The sequence below is a fragment of the Marmota flaviventris genome, chromosome 4 (assembly GCF_047511675.1).
Source record: "Marmota flaviventris isolate mMarFla1 chromosome 4, mMarFla1.hap1, whole genome shotgun sequence".
Lineage (NCBI taxonomy): Eukaryota > Metazoa > Chordata > Mammalia > Rodentia > Sciuridae > Marmota > Marmota flaviventris.
This window is the reverse complement of record NC_092501.1, coordinates 163,687,661-163,708,691: the sequence shown is the minus strand read 5'-3', so window position 1 is coordinate 163,708,691 and position 21,031 is coordinate 163,687,661. Positions and strand designations below refer to the sequence as shown.

Below are 21,031 nucleotides of genomic sequence, written 5' to 3'. Positions count from 1 at the left end.
CCCAGCCAGCTACCCACGCTTGACACTGGAGACGGCTAAATTGCCTTCCTCAGCCCCCACGGCTTTCTGAAACCTGTGATTTTGTCTCTCTGGCAACCTGCAATTGTTCATTTGTTTTTATTTGCTCAGTCACCCCAGGAGGAGGCTCCAGCCCCAGCCCCTGCTCCCTCAGCAGCCACCTCTAGGTCCTCACGTGGTCCTCCTTTGTCCTGGTATCACGGCCCAAGAGGGCAATGCCAGCCCAGCCGCAGCACGGGGGGCCTCGGGTGCTTCCACCTCCCCCTGTTTCCTTCCGGCCCTGCTGTTTCTGAATCTCTGTACTCCCTCTACCCGGGCCTAAGGTGACGGCCTTCTCCTTAACCAGAGCAGGCTCACATCCTGGGCCTGCTCTAAGCAGTGGCTCCCCTCAGACTGCAAGGCCACCCACCACATGATGGGACCAAGCATCTAAGACGGCCGGCTGCAGTGTCTGAGTTGCCGTCTGGGAGAGAGCAAGGCGCCAAACCCTCAGGTGGAAGCCCCAGGGCAGGACTGTGGAGAGGCAGGGCTCCTGTGCTGTGGGACTGGATAAAGGGCCCCTTCCTGCACCCCGTATCATCCTCTCTGGTCCACTGTCATCCACCAGTGAGGTTCTGTCTCCCTCAGAAAACCAAACTCAGTATGAGCACACAACGCGTGTCCGGAACCTTCTCAGCCCTAGTCTACACAAGCCTCAGGTTAATCTATCAGACAGCCACCTTAGTCAGACATCCACCATCACTATCCCCCATCCTGCCGTGCCAGGTGTGCTCTGGGGGTCACAGAGCTCATGGTCCTCGCTGCCACTGAGGTGACTCCAGTGAGCACAGCAGCCGCAGGCCCCTATGCCATAAAGGTCGAAGGAGGACAATAAAGGGATGAAGTGGCCTTGCCTGTGAAGGGCTCCTGCAGGGTGTGGTGCCCTGTGGGCAAGCCAGGGTGGCCACTGGAGAGGGGCTGGAGCAGAACCCACAGCCAGCGTGCACCTGGGCCGTGGTAACTGCAGGTCACACAGAGGAGGACCAGGGCCCGTGGGCTGAGGAGCAGCAAGTGGCCAGGGTGGGCAGAGCAGGGAGCAGGAGCAGGAGCCGGAAGGTGGGTCCCACAGCTGAGGGCCAGGACTCGGCCACAGGTCGGACCTGGGATTTTCCTGAATGAGAAGGGAGGTTCCTGGGGCATTTGGGAGAAAAAGTGGCGACCCAGCTGCCATGTGGGGCTGGGAGTCCAGGGAGGGCAAGATGGGAGGCCAGCGGGGAAGCGGACGCCCCGGGGAAGAGACTGTGGTTCAGCATGGTGGCTGCCAGGCAACGAGAGATGGCGGCTTTCTGGCTTTTCAAAAGTGAAGAAAAAGCTGATGATGTTCTGATTCCTAGGACAGAGGTTTGTCCACTAAAGAGAACTCAGAGCCCTTCAACGCTCAGGGGCGAAGAAGTAGCCCTGGCCCCTCTCCCTTCTCATCTCCACCCCCCACTCCCCACCCACCCACCGACAGCACTTCCCTCGTCACATCAGGGACTTCTCCAGGCTCATTCCTGGAAAGGCCCACCTCCCCCTGGAGAAGCAGACACATGAGGACTGGACCTGGTGCCAACACCCGGGGACGCTGGCCGAGAGGCCCCTTACCTGCAGAAGGCTCTCAGGAGAGCGTGGGGAGCTTAGGGCTGCTTGGAACCAGCGGTGGGATCTAGGGAGGCAGCGCTCACTGCGAGTGCCAGGAAGGCAGTGCAAGGTGCAGAGTCTCAGACCAGAGCACTCCAGGGAAGGAAGGGTCCCCTGCCCACCTCCCTGGGTCTCCTTCCAATGCTGGTGAGAGGCCACCTGCACTCTCTGCAAAGCGCCTCCTGTCCACACTCCGACTGCTGGCTTTCCACAATCAGCTGATTTCTAGATTTTGTGCACCTTCGGTAGGAGTCTGTCTCCTTTAAGCAGTTTTCCCTGATCATGGCTGCGAATTAGAGTCACCTGAAGAGACTGAAACTCCCAGTGGTCAAGCTGCAGCCCAGAAAAGCCAAGTGGGGATCTCTAGGGTGGGACCCAGCCTGGGCATCAGGGGTTAGGTTTTTACAGCTCCCAGGTGACTCCCAAGTGCAGTAGAGGTCAGCCACCCTGTGAGGATGGAGCCCGTGGCTGGGGGAGGCAGGACCCCTCTCTATCACAGTCGCTAGAACCTGAAGAAATGCTTTTGTCTTGGTAGGTAACCCTAAATTAGAATTTTTCCTAATGTTTTCTTGGTATTTTCGATTTTAAGTTATCTTCAAAGAAGTCCTAAATGTCCCTAAATCAAGTAATTGTTGATTTTTTTCTTAATTTTTGTGCCTAAGTCAGCAAAAACTCTCCTGCATGTGAACCTAATAACACTTACATGCAGTTATTTGTTTATTTACTTAATCATTCCCTCTCTCATTTGTGAAGGCATGTAAGGGGAGTCCTATTCACTGATATGAGCCAGATGATAAGCAGAGGGAGTAAAATGTCATTAGGGCAATAAGGACAGTTACAGAAGAAAATACAGAGCAAGTGTCCACTATGGCCCAACCAGTGCAGGACCGCTTCACTGGTTCCTTGAACACCACTTAATTTTGAAAACATTTCCCTTTGGACAGATGCTGTCTAACTGCATTTGTTAAAGATTATTTACAAACTTTAAGCAGAAATAATAAGTGCAGCTCCTGATCCAGCCTGTGGATTGGAAGCACAGCATTCTCCTCAACACCATCTGTCAGAGAGATGTGCGCTTTGGGCCTCAGCCCTTGAGTCATGCTTCTTCTCCAGGGGTCACCCACATCTCCCTGACCGCCACGGTTCTTACCAGATGGAGCAGGGACCCTCCTGAGGAGACGAGAGTGTGTGGATCCGCCCCTTCCTTCAGGAGCCGGAGCACTAGAAAAAAACGAGAGAGGAGAATGGAGTTGGAGCAAGTCTCTTCCACCCCTGACCACGAACTGCAGCGCTTCGTTGACACCCGAGACCAGAGCAGCTGAGCCAGGGGAGAAGCACAGATCACCACCAGCTTCCATTCCGTTTGGTGACAACTGGTGGGTTTCTCCTCCCAGCCAAACATAGGCCTCCTCTTGGCCATGACCTCCTCGCGGTCATGCAAAGGAACAAGGGTGGCCACATCTTCAGAGCTGGCGTACTAAAGTGTCCACTCACACTTCTTTAGTACAACAAAAATAAATAACAGCCACTACTTCACTGGGCTCAGGTGGCGTGAGGATGGCCTGAGGCCTGAGCCTAAGCAACCCCATTTTAGAACTCCAGTTTGAAACCTGCAGTCTCACCAGGACACCTAGGAGCCCTCCAATGTGGCCCTCAGGCACCAGCAAGTCACTTCCCCACCCTGGTAAACTCAGAGTGAAGTCTCAGGCAGGCTGTTCTCACCCAATAAGAGGGAAGGGTGAAGGATCAGGGTGGGGCCCACCAGACCAGAAGTTTTAACCCCAGGGTAAATGATGTCACTGAGAAATCTGGTGGCAGCTGATAGGGATTGAAAGGGGGGGTCAAAAGTCCCCAAATTTAGTATAAATAATAGAGCAAATGAACAGACTTTCAGCCGGCTGACACTGATGCTCTCAGCTGAGAACCTGATGAGGACCTGGACCGACACCCCAACACTTTTCATCCTTTGCTGATCCTCTGCATCTTCCTCTCCGTTCTCGAACTCTACAGCCACATCTTGACCCTGGAGAGAGCTGCAACTTCTCCCTCCGACACTCTCCTCAGCCAGCCGTCAGCTACACCCCAGGAGAAGCCTGCCTTGGTTCCTGACCTGGTCACCGTGGCCTGAGTGAGGGGGCACCTGCTGGACTTAAAGACTAAGGCTTGAGACTTTTGAACTGACACTTGAACTTAGCAGAGGGAATGTCTGTCATTAGCCTGTCATGATTTAGTGTATTTGCAATGCTCAGAATTAATTAATCTTGACATGTTTGCTGTGAATTGATGATGTCTATTGCAGTGCCTAGCATTAAGGATTGTCATTTTCTTGATTAAGAACCTATAGAGTGAAATTGTATTGAATGATTTGAGTGAATAAAGCATTAAAAGGGGCAGAAGCACTTGGACATTCTTTATTTCTCCCCCTCGACTGCTTAAGTCTAACCTTTTGTCCATCGCGACAGGAGGACATTAGGCCACTGTGCTTGCTAACCTTGTCGGGGCCTCTTGGTTGAAAACAATCAGAGCTGACATTCTGCACCTTTAATGTCCACTTGTGTCAACAGGGCACGTCTCTGCCAATCTCACAAAGCACTGTGGGAGAAAGCCATGGAGATCCCAACAGTGACGTGGCGTACATCAAAGCACACGCCAGGTACCAAAATAAGCTCAGCTGAAAGGAGGCCTCAGTTGCCATCTGAATGCAAAGGTGAACTCATTAGCACCAGGGCTACCGCTGGGCAGTGAGACTGACAGAGCTGCATCCTCTGCTACACACATGGTGCTTAGGGGCAGCTCAGTGGAGAGGCCCTCAGGTCCCCAAGGAGTATGCTAGTTCCCATGGTTAGTAGCAGTATCATGGTCTTAATAAGATTGCATTAATGCATTTTTCACAAAAAGTACATTTAAACCAAAAGTTACTCTTATTATAAGAGAACTGTACAAAACAGCTCAAGGTCATCACAAGGTCATTGCTCACTGAGGGATCCTGTCTTTCTACAAACATTCTCCATAACGTTAAGTGACCTCAAGGCCCCTTCTTGTCTATTCCTCCAGCTCCCCTGTCTTCTAGACCTCTCCTACCATCTTGCCCAACTCCACCTGACCCCCAGGAAGGCCTGGGTCAGACCGGCTATCCCACAGCCCCTCCTCGCCAAGAAGGCTAGGTTCTCTGACGCCACGTGCAGCAGGGTGATGAGGCAGGCTGGGCTCCAGATTGCCCACCCCCACTGGAGGTGGCCCAGTGAGAGCAGCCACCAACCTAAAAACAGCCCAAAGTGTCCCTAAAGCCTTTCCTTAGGTCAGAGCACCCCAAGTCCAAAGCTTGCTTGCCCAAGAAGTCACACACCTTCTTGTTCTGTGGCCAAAACCAAAGCTTTGTGCCTCCTTCTCGGATCCTACGAGCTGCCCACTCCAGTCCTCTCCCAGAGAGCCGTTCCTAAACCCAATCAGGCCTGTCCCCATCCTGGTATCAAGCCATGCTGCTCTTTCTTCAGGCAAGGATTTGTTTCTGTGACCAGTTCGCTATCGACATTGAGTAGTTTGCTTCAGAGTATTGCTCAAAGGAGGCCAACGTGCAGGACAGGCTGCCACCTGCCATTGAGTGGTATGTCCCTGCGCAACAGGTTTTCACGTACCCAAGAGTAAGGAGAAGAGTTGGGGGCCAGGCCTGGCCTCTGGGGCTCCACTGTGCTCCAGGGACACCCTGCTTGTGGTAGGAGGCGCACATTCACTCTCCCTTTTTCAGCCTCTCTCCAGATAAAACCACAGGGACAGAGTCAAACAACGCCCTTGCTCCCTCCTGCGCTTGACCCTGATGCTCATCACCCCACGCAAAACCACAGAAACTCCACCTCTCACGCTGGCCAAAGGCTTCCTCAGAAGGTGAAAAGCACTTTCACCCCAATGTTTATTCTTTTAGCAAATGAAGACTTTTATCCTGAACCCCTGTTTCCACAGTGCCTTGCCCCCTGTGGAGCACTTGCACAAATGTAGAGTGAGGAAGATCACAGACTGCAATCAGTGAAACGCAGTCCGCGAGGCAGGGTCCACTGTGCAGGCACGTGTACATCACACACCCCAGGGACCAGGGACTCGTTCTTAGGTCTGGGATCAACAGACGCCTGGCAAAACCACCAGGAAGCTACTGAACCGTATGCCTCGATTTTCTCCCTGCAAAACTGGGGACAGTCACTGGACTCCACATCCTGGGGTTCCTGTGGGGGGTCAGCCAGCCAGCTGTGGAGCATGCTCAGCATGCCTCCCGGCGCTCAGCCAGGATCTCTGGATGATTTCAAGTAGTAAAATCACTGGAGGTGATGGAACTCCACAGCAGCCCGTCACAGAATCCACGTTGAAGGTGTGCTCCGAGGTTTCCCAAACCCTCCCATTATTAAGTGTTGAACTCAAGTGTAGAATATAAGCAATGCAAATTCAGCACTATTCACTTGAAGGACAGGGGACAATCCACCAAACAGGAAACAGGGTATGAAGGGGGAATGTTCATGGTCAAAGAGAACACCAAGCCTGCGGGAAGGGAACACCACCACCTTGTTTTCAATACCATCTACTGCGTTGTAAGTTCATTGATATTTTTTTTTTAGAGAGAGAGAATTTTTTAAATATTTATTTTTTAGTTTTCGGCGGACACAACATCTTTATTTTTATGTGGTGCTGAGGATCGAACCCAGTGCCACGCGCATGCCAGGCGAGCGTGCTACTGCTTGAGCCACATCCCCAGCCCTTAATTGATTTTTAATACAGGAATTTTTAACTGGTTCACAACTGACTCATAAAATCCCTGAGAGTTTAATAATAGGCTCCTGTGAGCTGATAGTAAGCAGATGGAGACGGAGGAAGAAGGAGACACAGGAAGGTGAAGATTGAGAAAGCCATTTCTGCCCTGCAGATGTGAGTGAGCAAGCTTGGTGCCCTCCATAGTCAGACCCCCACGAGGGAGCCAGGGGCCAGGGTAGGGGGTGTTTTGCTTTTCCCAGAAAGGACTAGTCTCTGATGGGGCAGTTTCCATTATCAGACTGAACAATTAGAACCACAGACTGGATATGAACTGGTTTCCCCTCTACCCCGGGTGAGACTCTAGAATAAGATGAAGTCAGCTATTGGCAAAATAAGGACAGCGTGTTCTCATACACCTATGCCAGTACCAACCAAATCCTGACTCGGTTAAACAGAGCTTGGTGACATCACTACATGTTAAGAGAGATGAAGAAATGTCACTATTATAAAAATTAGTTTATAGCATGCACTTCTGAAAAAGATTGGGGACCATCTTCTGAAACCAACATACTGAACACTCTTCTATGTACCTAAGAGTCCAACACTGTCCTGGGCACTTCATAAAACATGTTTTCATTCTCTCCAACCCTACTTGTTTTCCAGTAAGGAAACAGAGGCTCTGGTGGAGGATGTGTGCCTGAGGCTACAGGTGGGGCAGGGGATGCAGAGCTCAGGTATAGCATCCCAACTCCAAGGACTGTGGTCTTAACCTAAAATAGCACTGGGATAATGGAATCTCAAAATCACAACAGGAAACACCAAGTTAATGCCTCAAAGTTACTAATTTTGTGGGAAACTGCCCAAATTTAGATTAAAATACTTTCTTCAAAAAGACAGCTGTTTGTAGTATGGATTCGGTAACATGGTTCCAATTACCTGTAGAGGGCACAGCCTCAGCACTCTCTCTCTCTCTAGAGCTTTCTTTCTTTTTTTTTTCTCTGACTTAATCTGACCTTTTTTTCTTCTATTTTGTTATGTATGACAGCAGAATGCATTACAATTCATATCACACATATAGAGCACAATTTTTCATGTGTCTGGTTGTTCACAAAGTAGAGTCACACCATTTGTGTCTTCATAGCTGTAGTTAGGGTAATGATGTCCATCACTTTCCACTGTCTTTCCTACCCACATGTCCCCTCCCTTCTCCTTCCTCCCTTCTGCCCTATCTAGAGATAGTCTAATCCTCCCACACTCCCCCGGCAACCCCATTATGAATCAGCAACCTTATATCAGAGAAAACATTCGGCATTTGGTTTTTGGTTTTTTCACTTAGTATTATATTCACCAACTCCATCCATTTACCTGCAAATGCCATGATTTTATTCTCTTTTATTGCTGAATAATATTCCATTGTGTGTATATATATATACCACATTTTTTTAATCCATTCATCTACTGGATGGATTAGGATGGACTAGGTTGGTTCCACAGTTTAGCTATTGTGAATTGTGCTGCTGTAAACATTGATGTGGCTGTGTCACTGTCGTATGCTGTGTTTAAGTCCTTTGGGTATAGACTGAGGTGAGGAATAGCTGGGTCACATGGTGGTTACATTCCCAGTTTTCCAAGGAATCTCTTTACTGCTTTCCATATTGGCTGCACCAATTTTCCAGTCCTACCAGCACTATGCAACAAAATGAAATTAAACGCCTATCTCTTACCATGCACAAAACTCAACTCAAAGTGGATCAAGGACCTCGGAATTAAACCAGAGACACTGTGTCCATTAGAAGAAAAAGTAGGCCCTAATCTCTATCATGTTAGATTAGGTCCCAACTTCCTTAATAAAACTCCTATAGCACAAGAATTAAAATCAAGAATCGATGAATGGGATGGATTCAAACTAAAAAACTTCTCAGCAAAAGAAACAGTCAGTGAGGTGAACAGAGAGCCTACATTTTGGGAACAAAGTTTTACCACATGCTCATCAGATAAAGCACTAATCTCTAAGATATATAAAGAACTCAAAAATCTTAACACCAAAAAACCAAATAACCCAATCAATAAATGGGCCAAGGAACAGACACTTCTCAGAAGATGATATCCAATCAATCAACAAATATATAAAAAAATGTTCAACATTTCTAGCAATTAGATAAATGCAAATCAAAATACTCTCTAGAGCTTTCATTAGGTGTGAACCACTGTGTAGCTCTCCATACTGACTGTCACACAGTATCACCTTGATCATGGCTCATACCTTCACAGGATGCTACATTTAAAATCAGGAGCAAAGAAAATACTTGAATAAATAACACATGGAGAAGAAATCAAAACTGAACTATTAAGCTCACAAAGGACAAATCTCATTTGAAGAGTAGATAAGTAAATGAGAAACAGGACCAAATTAAACACTAGAAATACACCAAAAGGGCAGGTGTTAATAAACATCTCTCTACAAGAACACTGAATGTAAATGGTCTCATTCTCTAAATAAAAGACATAGGCTGGCAGAATGGATTAAAAATTAGATACTACCACATGTTGTTTGCAAGAGACTCATCCTATAAGCAAAGACAGCCGTAGGCTGAAAGTGAAAGTATGGAAACTGACCTACCATGCAAACGGAGTCTGCACCAAGCAGGAGTAGCTATGTGACATCATTAATCAGAAGAGACAAAAACAGTCACTTCATACTGGAAAAGTGAATCATCCAACAAGAAGATTTAGCAATAATATTTATGCCCCAAATATCAGTGTTCCAAATTACATAAAACAGACACGCCTTGACATAAAGACTTGACATAAAGAATATACTACTGGTGATTTCTACATGTCTCACCAATAGATAGAACATTCAGACATAAACTCAGTAAAGACTCTTTAGACCTCAAAAAATATAAATCAAATGAACTTGTTAGATATCTACAGAATACTTCATCAAACAACAACCAGATTCACTTTTTTTCTTACCTGCTCATGTAAAGTTATCCAAAATAGATCATATTTTTAGACCACAAAGCAACTCTTAGCAAATACAAAAAAATAATATAGATCTTTGCATATTATCTGATCAAATGAAATTAGAAATGAACACACAGAAAAAAAACTACAGAAACTAAATAAACACATGGAGATTGAATAATCCACTTTTGAATGATGAATGGACAGTAGTAGAAATCAGGATAGAAATTTAAAAATTGACTCAAGCAAGAATAGTGATACAACCCACCAGAACCTCTGGGACACTATGAAATCAGTTTTTAAAGGAGAGTTTATAGCTAGGAGTGCCTACGTACAAAGATCAGAAAAATCCCAGAAAAACAACCTAATGATTATTTCTCAAGAATGTCAAAAAACAAGAACAAGCCCATGCCAAAACTGTTGAAAGAAAGAAAGAAAATCAGAGAAATAAAAAATTAAAACAATACAAAGAATCAATGAAACAGTTGGTTCTGTGAAAAGATAACCAACATTGATAAACTCCTAGCCAAACTAACCGAATAAAAAAGATAGAAAACTTAAATTTATAAAATTAAAGGATTACTTTGGCTATCACTTACATCACAGAAATCCAGTGGATCACTAGGGACTCTTTTGAAATCTTATACTCCAATAAATTAAAACCTAGAAGACATGTGTACATTCCTAGACACATATCACCTGCCAAAACTGAATCAAGAGGACACAAAAATCTAAATAGTTCAGTTCCTTGCCCATTTATTAACTGGTTTATTTGGGAGTTTGGGCATTCAGTTTTTTGCGTTCTGTATATATTTTCGACATTAATCCCCTGTAGAAGGTGGCAAAACTCTTCTCCCTTTCTGTCGGCTCTCTTTTCAACCCTTTGTTCCCTTTGCTTTTCAGAAGCTTTTTAATTTGATGCCATCCCATTTATGGATTCTTGATTTTCTTTCTTGCCTTTAGGAGTCTTGTTAAGGAAGTTGATATCTGTGCCCACAGGTTGGAGCACTGAGCACTGAACAATCTCAATTGTTCAATTCTGGCAGAGATTCTGGCCTAATACTAAGGTCTTTGATCGACTTTGAATTGACTTTGGGTCAGAGATAGGGATCGAGTGTCATTCTTCTACATATGAATTTCAAGTGTTCTTTACACTATTAATTTAAAAGGCTATCTTTTCTCCAATATCTGTTTTGACGACTTTGATAAGGATTGGATGACTTCATCTGTGTGGTTTGTCTCTTTCTACTATTCTGTCTCATTGGTCCTCAGGTTTGCTTTGGTGCCGATGCCATGATGTCTCTCTGCCTACAGCGCTCTAGTTCACCTGGAGACCAGGTATTGTGATGCCTCTCACAGTGATCTTCTTGGTCAGGATGACTTTGGCCATCCAGGTTTCTTATTCCTCCAAATGAATTTTAGAACAGATTTTTTTCTGGTTCTATGAAAAAGGTCACTGGTATTTTGATATGGATGGCACTGAACACGTGTAATATTTTTGGTACTGTGGACATTTTGACAATATTAATTCTGCTTATCCAAGAACATGAGAGGTCTTTCCATCCTTCAAGGCCTTCTGCAATGTCTTTCTTCAGTGTCCTGTGGTTTTCATTGCTGTGGGCTTTCATCTCCTTCATTAGATTATTTCCCAAGATTTTTTTTTAGGTTATTGTGAATAGGCAAAAAATAACTCAACAGACACTTCTCAAAAGAAGAAATACAATTAGTTGGCAAATACATGAAAAAAATGTTCAACATCTCTAGCAATCAGGCAAATGCAAATCAAAAGTTCACTGAGATTTCATCTCACTCCAGTCAGAATAGCAACTGTCAAAAAATACAAACAAAAATAAATGTTGATGAGGATGTGGGGGAAAAAAGCATACTCACACATTATTTGTAGAACTGAAGGTTAATATAAGCACTCTGAAAATCAGTATGGATAGATCTAAAAAAAAACAAGGAATGTAACTATCACATGACCCAGCTATCCCTCTCCTTGGCATATATCCAAAGGTTCTAAAACGAGCATACTCAGGGATTCAGTCACATCAATGTTTATAGCAGCACAACTCACAATAGCCAAGCTAAGGAACCAGTCTAGGTGCCCTTCAGCAGATGAACAGATAAAGAAACTGTGGTATGAATACACAATGAAGTACTACTCAGCCTTAAAGAAGAATGAAACTGGGGCTAAAGAGGTAGCTCAGTGGTAAAGCACCTGCCTAGCATGCATGAGGCCCTGAGTTCAATCCCCATCACCACATAAAAAAATAAACAATAACAATAAAAATGATATTTTAAAAAGGAGAAGAATGAAATTGTGGCATTTGTCAGTAAACGAGTGGAACTGGAAAACCATCATGCTGACTAAATTAAGTCAAACACAGAAAGTCAAAACTCCAATGTTGTCTCTGATATGCAGGAGCCAGACCAAAATAAAGATGAAGGAAGGCCAAAAAAGGGTGGTGGTGGGGGGGATTCCATGAAAATGGAAGGGAGATCAGTGGAGTAGAGAAGGGGCTGAGCAGGAGGGAGGAGGGATGGGGAGGTGGGAGAGAAATGGAATGAATCAGAACAGTTTCCTATGAACAATCTATCACAGTCAGTCTCACCTCTCTGTATATCCACAAGACACTAATTCTAAAAAAAATAATCTATGTAAATGGATGGAAGAAAGATCAGTGCGATAAAAAAAAAAAGAAAATAGGGGAAGGGAGGAGGAAAGAGACAGGGGAGCACTGGAGACTGAATGAGAGCAAATTATATTCCATGCTTGTATAATTACATCAAAATGAACCTTAGTATTAGGGATAAAATAAGCTAATAAAAGAAGATGTGGAAACAAAAGAAAACCTGAACAGACCAATAACAATTAGATAGAAACATTAAAAAAAAAGACTTCTAACAAAGAAAAGCCCCAAAACAGATGACTTCTCACCTGAATTCTATTAGACATTTAAAGAAGAACTAATGCCAATGCCCCTCAAATTATTCCTTGAAATAGAAAGGGATGGAACACTTCCAAATTCATGCTGTGAAGCCAGTACAACCACGATACAAAAAACAGATAAGGACACACCCAGGAAAGAAAACTGTGAGCCTGTATCCCCAATGAGCTAACTGCAAAAATTCCTCACAAAATATCAGCAACAACATAAGAAGAAGACCATACATCATGACCAGGATGGATTCCCTCAAGGACTGCAAAGATGGGTTAGCACACGCACATCAATAAATGTAATTCACCACATACGTAGAATAAAGGTAAAAATCATGTGGTCATCGGAACAGATTCAGAGAAAGCCTTTGGCAAAATCCAGCACCCAGTCCTGATAAAAATACTGAAGAAACTAGGAATAGAAGGAACCGACCTCAACATCATATAGGTTACACACACACACACACCCATACACACACACACACACACACACACACACTCCCCAAAGCCAACATCCTATGAATGGGGAAAAACTGAAATCATTTCCTTCAAAATCTGGAACAAGACAAGGATGTCTACTCTTACCACTCCTATTTAATATAGTGCTAGAAATCCTAGCCAGAGCAATCTGGCAAGAGCGGAAATAAAAAGAATAAAAATAGAAAAGGAAAAAGTCTAACTATCACTGTTTCCAGACGACAATACCCTAGCTTAGAAGTTCCCAAATACTCCATCAGAAGACACTAGAGTAATAAACAAATTCAGCAAAACAGCAAATTAAAGAAGCAACATACAGAAGTCAATATGACATACAAAAAGATCAATCACAAATCTACCGAGAAAGAAATCAGGAAAACCATCCCATTCACAACAGTTAAAATAACACGCCTGGGAATACATATGACCAAGGAGGTAAAAGACCTCTGCAACGAAAACTATAGACTGCAGAAGGAAGAAACTGAAGAAGACACCGTAAGATAGAAAGACCTCTCACGTTCTGGATAGGCAGAATCAAGATTGTTAAGATGGTCATATTACCAAGAGTGATACACAGATTCAACGTAATCCCCATCAAATACCAATGAAATTCTTCAAAGAACCAGGGGTGGAAAAGTAACAGTCCTAAAATTCATTTGGAAGAATAAAAGACCCAGAATACCCACAGTAATTTTAAACCAATTTGGCATCAAATTAAAAAGCTTCTATATAACAATGAAAACAAGAATGTGAAAGAACCTACAGAATGGGAGAAAATCTTTCTACTTACTTTCTGACAGAGGAGTAATATCCAGAACATATGGAAGAACTCAATAAACTTAATACCAAAAAACAAATATCCTAATTAATAAATGAGCAAAAGAGGGCTGGGGTTGTAGTCCATGGTAGAGCACTTGTCTAGCAGGTGAGACACTGGGTTCAAATCTCAGCACCACATATAAATAAGTAAAATAATGGTATATTGACAACTAAAAAAAAAACGTTTTTTAAAAAAATAAATAAATGTGCAAAATAACTGAATAGACACTTCTCAAAAGAATAAATACAAATGATCAACAAATTATGAAAAAATGTTCGACATTTTTAGTGATCAAGGGAATACAAATAAAAAATTAAGTGAAGTTTCATGTTATTCCAGTTAGAATGGCAGCCATCTAGGCTATAAATAGTAATGAATGCTGGAGAGGTTGTGGAGAAAAGGGAACACTTTTATGCTGTTGTTGGATCATAAATTAGTACAACCCCACTCACAGTGAAAATCAGTATGGAAGTCAGTATGGAGGTTCCCCCAAAAGACAGAGCACCACCATGTCCCCTCTACACCACTCCTTGGTATCTATGCTGAAGTGTTCAAGGCGTCACACTATCGTGATACGTGCACACCCATGCTCACAGCAGCACAATTCAGAATAGCCAAACTCTGGACCAGCTTTAGTGTCCAACAGTGGATGAATGGATGGAGAAGATGAGGTATATACACACGAGCAAGTTTTATTCAGCCATAAAGGAAAATGAAATCATGTCATCTGCAGGAAAAGGAATGGAATTTGAGCACATTATGGTAAGCAAGGAAAGCCAAACTCAAAAAGTTAAGGGCCATATGTTTTCTCTCATATGCAAAATCTAGAGAGGAAAATAGAAAAGAAAGGTGGGGGGGGGTGGGTCTCAAGAAAATCAAAGGGAGATCAGGAGAGCAGAGGAAAGGGACCAGGGGAGGAAGGAGGAGGGGGACAGGGAAGTAAATGATATTGGCCAAATTATACTGTTATATTGTGTGCCTACATGAATATGTGACAATGAATCCCATCATTATGTATAATTACAATGTACCAACAAAAATACGGAAAAAAGTAAAATCAAAAGAAACATGAGAGTAAAAGAAACATTATTGTGGATTCTAATTTTCTACCAGTTTGAAGCCCCACAAAGTATATTTCCTAGAGAAACAGAAGGACAAAACCTATGTGAACAATATTAGTAGTCGATACACCTCCTTGAGGGGCCTGTGGGAATTCTTTGAATTATCTGGGACAATTTTGTGTAAGTTTGGTTTTATTTCTTTAAAAAAAAAGTGATAATGATTAACAACAAAGCATCAAGCGCAAGTTCAATTACTTTCCTCTTGATACTATAATGGAGACATCAATGTGAAGACTTTTAAAAACGTGCAGGTGAGAATTTCCACACAGTTGATCATCCTCTAAGAAGTCTCTTAACAATTCTATCTTGTCTCATTAATGCTTCAATCAAGAAGGGAAGAAGAAGACAGGAATATGCACATTATTTTATCAACACCTCGGAAATGTCTATTTGCACAGCAACACTGCTTTATTTTATTTTTAAAAATTATTTATTTTTTTAGTTTTAAGTGGATACAATATCTTTATTTTACATTTATGTGATGCTGAGGACAGAACTCAGTGCCACAAGCATGCTAGGCGAGCGCTCTACCACTGAGCCACACCCCAGCCCAGCAATACTGCTTAAGTACAGATTTCTTGCCTTAAATGAAGCTCAAATTTTAGGATGTCTAAGAATGACATCAGGGTTTTTAATATCTATTTCCCTACTTCAGGGCTTCTCGGGGCATGTTTTTGCTATTGGTGCCTGCCCCAACAGGAAACTGTGACGTCTCAGCCATGTGTATCTCTGCTTATAGGCCGGGCTCTGTGGGCAACACACCTGCTTATGTCTGAGGTTCTTCCTACCCCCCTAGAGTCAGGCCCTAGTCCTGCCTCTCGATGTGGGACCTAACTCTGTGTGTCTAAGAAGCACTGCTGGAGATTCTGGTACTCATGGCTCCAAAAGACACTTGAGAAAAGCTAGAAGTATTTTACAGCCTCAGAAACTACCTCTGTCTGCCTGTTTGGGAGCAACAGAATGAGGAGGTGGGGACACTGAGAGGCAGTGGAGGACCCATTCCCACAGATTCGCCACTGAGAACATGCCCCTTATTGCTGTGTCCACCACACGTTCTTAAGAACACGCAATTCATTCTCAGTACACACTGCTGAGCCAGGAAGCACCAGGACGTGGGACCTGGGTGGAGCATGGGGAGGTCTCAGATCAGGTCACAGCCCCCGTCTATGCTTCAGACTTCAGATCCATGAGCAGAACTTTCTAACTATACAAATCCCTGGGTTCTGCCACCCGATTCTTACAATCCGACAGTCACTATGAGTACCTCTGTTTCATCAGCTTTTTTTTTTTGCTACAGTGACTTAAAGACCTGACCAGAACAATGGCAGAGAAGGAAAAGTTTATTTGAGGACTCAGGGTTTCAGAGGTCTCAATCCATAGACAGCAGATTCCATTCCTCAGGGCTCAAGGTGAGACTGAACATCATGGCAGAAGAGTGTGGCATAGGGAAACAGCTCACACGATGATTAGAAAGCAGAGAGAGAGAGAGACACAGAGAGAGAGAGAGAGAGAGAGAGAGAGAGAGAGATCTCCACTTGCCAGATACAAATATATACCCCAAAGCCACGCCCCAATGCTCCACCTCCTCCAGCCTCACCCCACCTGCCTTCAGCCACACTCAGTTAATCGCATCAGGTGATAAATGCACTGATTGGGTTAAGGCTCTTGTAACCCAATCATTCCTTTTCTGAACCTTCTTGCACTGTCTCTCACATGTGAGCTTTTGGGAGACACCACATCCAAACCATAGCAACCTCTGTCCCTACGGCTTGAACGTCAACACACCTCAAAGATCACAATACCTGAAAGGGCACATGGCAGTGGGAATCCATGTCCACACACCTACTTAGCTGGAAGCCATGAAGCCTGGCAACCATTCACAGGAGTCTCACCAAGTTCTTGAAGCTCACGGTGAGGCCCTGCCTGGATCTCCACCGAGGCACATTGCTCAGTGACCCTTAGGTGGCAGCTTCTGAGTTAGGTCAGGTTCATGTGCACTAACAGGCAGCCAATGATGCTGCTAGCTGCCCTCCTGGCAAAGGAGACCCAGGAGGGCTGGGCATGGCTAGGCTGCAGGAGACTGGACTTCACTAAGTAGGTAGGTAGGTGCACTGTGGAATCAAGCATGGCTGAAGCCCCCCAGCCACACTGACCTTCCAAGCTTCAAGCAGTAAAGACTAAGTCCATGCTACCCTGGCAACAAGCTTAAGTTACGACTTTCCTCCCACCTGGACCAAGGCCGGATCTGACTGAAGCCTGGAGGTCTTCAGCCTGAAGACTAGGTCCCTCACTGCCTGACTGACCACGACACCCTGATCCCAATCCAATGTGCGGTTACAACTAACAAAACACTTTAGTGGGTGTCTTTTGTGCACTGCGTACTGACTTAATATTTGGTGGTGTAGCAGAGAAAATCAGAAAACGGCCTGCCTCACATAGCTTAAAACCCAGTGGACATCAGGGGGTGGAGGAGAAGGAGGACAAACTTGATACTTGTTCAGTAGAGGGATTTTTAGCGCTTCTCAAACAGGCATCTGAGTGTGTGGAATCTGTTTTAGAAAATTACTTACCATTTATCTCTTCCAACGTGGCAGGTGACCCATCCATCCCGTGGTCCACTCAAGGAGCGCATGGACAGGCAGGTTCATCTTCTCCCTGCGGCCCTCATCTCTCCTGTTTCCCGAGCACATCAGTGGGCATGTTTTCTACTGACCAGCACAGTGTGATTCTTCGCAGCTCAGTACCGTCAACTGTCAAACTCGTCAGTTCAACTTCCGTCCGTCACGTGACTCTGCAGTCCCAGGTTTCCACTTGAGACTTTCATGTAGACCCCACTTCTCTAGCAGGAGTTTAGCTTTCTCATTCTTTCTGCATAGACTGGTCAGAGCTATCATGGGATCAAACCTGCTTACCCCATGTCCACATCCCCAGGGTCGGCTTCCACAGCTGTCAGGTCTCCTGGTTCTGTATCTTGGTATGCCCACCATTAACATTATTTGATGTATTGAATGTTGAAAGTTGTGATTTAAAAGACTGCAGAATCTCTGGACAATGGTCTCTTCTCGTAGGGAATATGCACCCTGTCATCTGGCGATAGTGAGGGAGGAGGAGGTCACTGCAATCCCCTCGGGATCTGTGCTAACTTGACCCTGAGCACAAGGTCATCCACTTCAGGTTTGCTGGCTTAGAACTCCTGGGGTGTAGCACTCCAGGGACCCCACACAAGGGCCTGCCCTGTTTTCCAGGGACCCTGTCCTTGACATGTCATGACTCTATTCTTTGCTTCACAAATAATAAGAAACTGAGCTGGTACCCTCCTTCTCCACCTGGAGAAACAGAGCGGACAGTAACGTGCCAGGGACATACGGATGGTGAGAGGCAGAACTGGGATCTAAGTTCCAGAAATCTTGGGCAGATCCCTGTTCTCAGCTCTCTGGTTTGGTGCAGCTTATGGTTGACAGAGAGGCTTCCAATAGGTGATTAATTAATGCATCACATGGATTTTGAGGTCTTGTGTCCATACACTTTAGTAATATGACAGGATTCTGTGTTTTTAAATGCATTTTCTTTATCTGCTGAGGTGATGGTGTGACTTCTGTCCTCTATTCTATGAGGAAGTTGTATTTATTGAATCTTATTTTTATGCATGGAAACAATCTTGCCTTTTTGGAACAGACTCACTTGGTCACACTGTAGTCCTGCCTGTGTGCATAAGAAAAGGTTCTCCAGAGGAACAAGCCAGCAGGATGTATCCATAGGTATGATTCTAAAAAGGGGGTTTATTAGATTGGCTTACATGACCTGGACCGTCCCACAGTGGCCGTCCACAGGCTGGAGAGCTGGAGGAACCAGCAGCTTCTCAGGCCAAGAAGCTGGAGCCTCAGAACCGGGGGCACCAATGACGCAGTTCTCCGGAGAGTCCACGTTGGAAGAGTGAAGAGCCGGAGTCTGATGTCCCCAGGCCACCCCAGCAGGGATGGAAGCTCCCTCCAAGCTACTACTGCTGCTGCTGCCCCTCATCTTCTACCTGTGTGTTCCATCCAGGCCCCCAACCTAGTGGACTGTGCTGCCCACCTGTAGGGTGGGTCTGCCCCTCGGTTTGCCGTCCACATGCAGTCATTCCCAGAAACACCCTCACCGACACACCCGGACACTCCAGATCTTGGGCACCTCTCAGTCCCATCAAGTGGACAATCAGAGTAACCACCACACGGTGCATTTCTGGCTTCCGTGTTCTAGTGTCTTGCTGAGGACTCTAACAGATATACCCAGGGAAGATGTCCACTTGTATTTTGCTTGTATTGTGATGACTGTGTCTGGTTTTTATATACAGATGATACTGGCTTCATAGGCCACGTTCATTTCGTTCAAATTTTAGGAAGCATTCATCAAAACTAGCAATAATTCAGGTTTAATCACTTGGAAGAATTCCTTCCCGGGGCCATCTGTGTCTGCTCTTTCCTGCATAGGATGATTTTGTTAATTCAACATCTTTCCTTCTAGGAAGCCTAGCATGGTTTTCTATTTTTATCTTCATTCATTGTTGGTAATTTGTGTCTTTCCAGGATTTTTTCCTTTTCCCATGGGTGACCTAAATCTTGGCATACAATTTTAATAGAGTCACATTTTAATAATCCATTTTATGTCTATAAACTTGGTGGTGATATATCCCCCTGCACTCCTCATTTTGATAATATGGGGGTTTGGCTTAGATATTTGTTCTTTTAATATTATTTGTTTGTTTGTTTGTTTAGCTGAAGATTTTTCAATTATGTTGATCTTTTCAAAGAACCAACTTTTGGTGTCATGGTTTTCTCTGTTGTGTTTCTCTGCTTTCCTCTTACTTCCACTCAAACCCTTGGCCGTCCCCCCTACTGCCACCCAGTGCTGTCCACTTCTCTTCTCACTTCTGAATGGGGGCAGTCGGGGTGCTGATCATCCATGTGTCTCCTCCGACACAGGCATCTGATGCAGGACTCTGGTGATCAGGAGGTGCTAATGTCGGTTTCTCAGCTATAAAAAGCACACCACTCTGGAGGGGTGTTCACCATGGGGCTATGTATGTGCAACAGCAGTAGCTACACGAGAAATCGCTGTATCTTCCTCTCAGTTTTGCTGTGAACATACAACTTAACTAAAAAATAGTGTTTAAAAAAGATATATATTTACAGCCATAAATTCCCTTGAAACTCTGTTGGTGAGGATGTGGGGAAAAGGGCACACTCATACATTGCTGGTGGGACTATAAATTGGTGCAACCACTATGGAAAGCAGTATGGGGATTGTATCAGAAAACTTGGAATAGAACCACCATTTGACCCAGGTATCCCACTCCTTGGGTTTATATACAAAGGACTTAAAATCAGCATAATATAGCATCGCAGCCACATCAGTGTTTATAGCAGCTCAACTCACAACAGCTAAACTGTGAAACCAAACTTGGTACCCTTTAGCACATGAATGGATAAAGAAGCTGTGATATATGTACACAATGAAATATTATTCAGCCTTAAAGAAGAATGAAATTAAGGCATTTGCCAGTAATGGATGGAAATGGAGAATATTGTACTAAATGAAACAAGCCAATCCCAGAAAACCAAAGGCCAAATGTTTTCTCTGATATGCAGATGCTAATCCACAATAAGTGTGGCGGGGACTAAAGAAAAATAGAGGTACTTTGGATTAGACATGGGGGAGTGTAGGAGGGGAAGAGGTGTGAGGGTAAGAATGATAATAGAATGAATTGGACATTATTATTCTACATGTTTATATGATTACAGAACTAGTGTAACTCTACATCATGTACAACCAGAAGAATAAGAAGTTGTACTCCATTTATTTAAGATGTGTCAAAATGCATTCTACTATCATATATGACTAACTAGAACAAATTTTAAAATGAAAAAAAATAAACTTAACACCAAAAAAACAAATAACCCAATCAATAAATGAGCAAAGGAGCTGAGCAGGAACTTCACAGAAGATACCATCAGTTAACTAATATATGAAAAATATATTTCTCTAGCAATTAGAGAAATATGAATTAAAACTTCAATGAGATTTCATTTAACTCCAATCCAAATGGTAATTATCAAGAATAGAAGTAATAATGCATGTTGATGAGGATGTGGGGAAAAAGGTACACTCATACATTGCTGCAAATTAGTATAACCACTCTGGAAAGCAGTATGGAGATTCCTCAGAAAACTTGGCATGAAACCATCATTTGACCCAGCTATCCCACTCCTTGGTCTATACCCAAAGGACTTAAAAACAGCATACTACAGGGACACA

At 44.2% G+C, this 21,031-nt stretch overlaps 1 protein-coding gene across 1 annotated transcript in view; it reads right to left on the bottom strand.

Moving 5' to 3' along the window:
• Myo16 (myosin XVI) overlaps nt 1-21,031 on the bottom strand; it is a 403,324-nt gene that overhangs the window by 335,802 nt on the left and 46,491 nt on the right. The window contains exon 2 of the mRNA XM_027938777.3: nt 2,828-2,898. Within this exon, the coding sequence (XP_027794578.3) occupies nt 2,828-2,898 (71 nt within the window). The remainder of the gene's footprint in view (nt 1-2,827; nt 2,899-21,031) is intronic.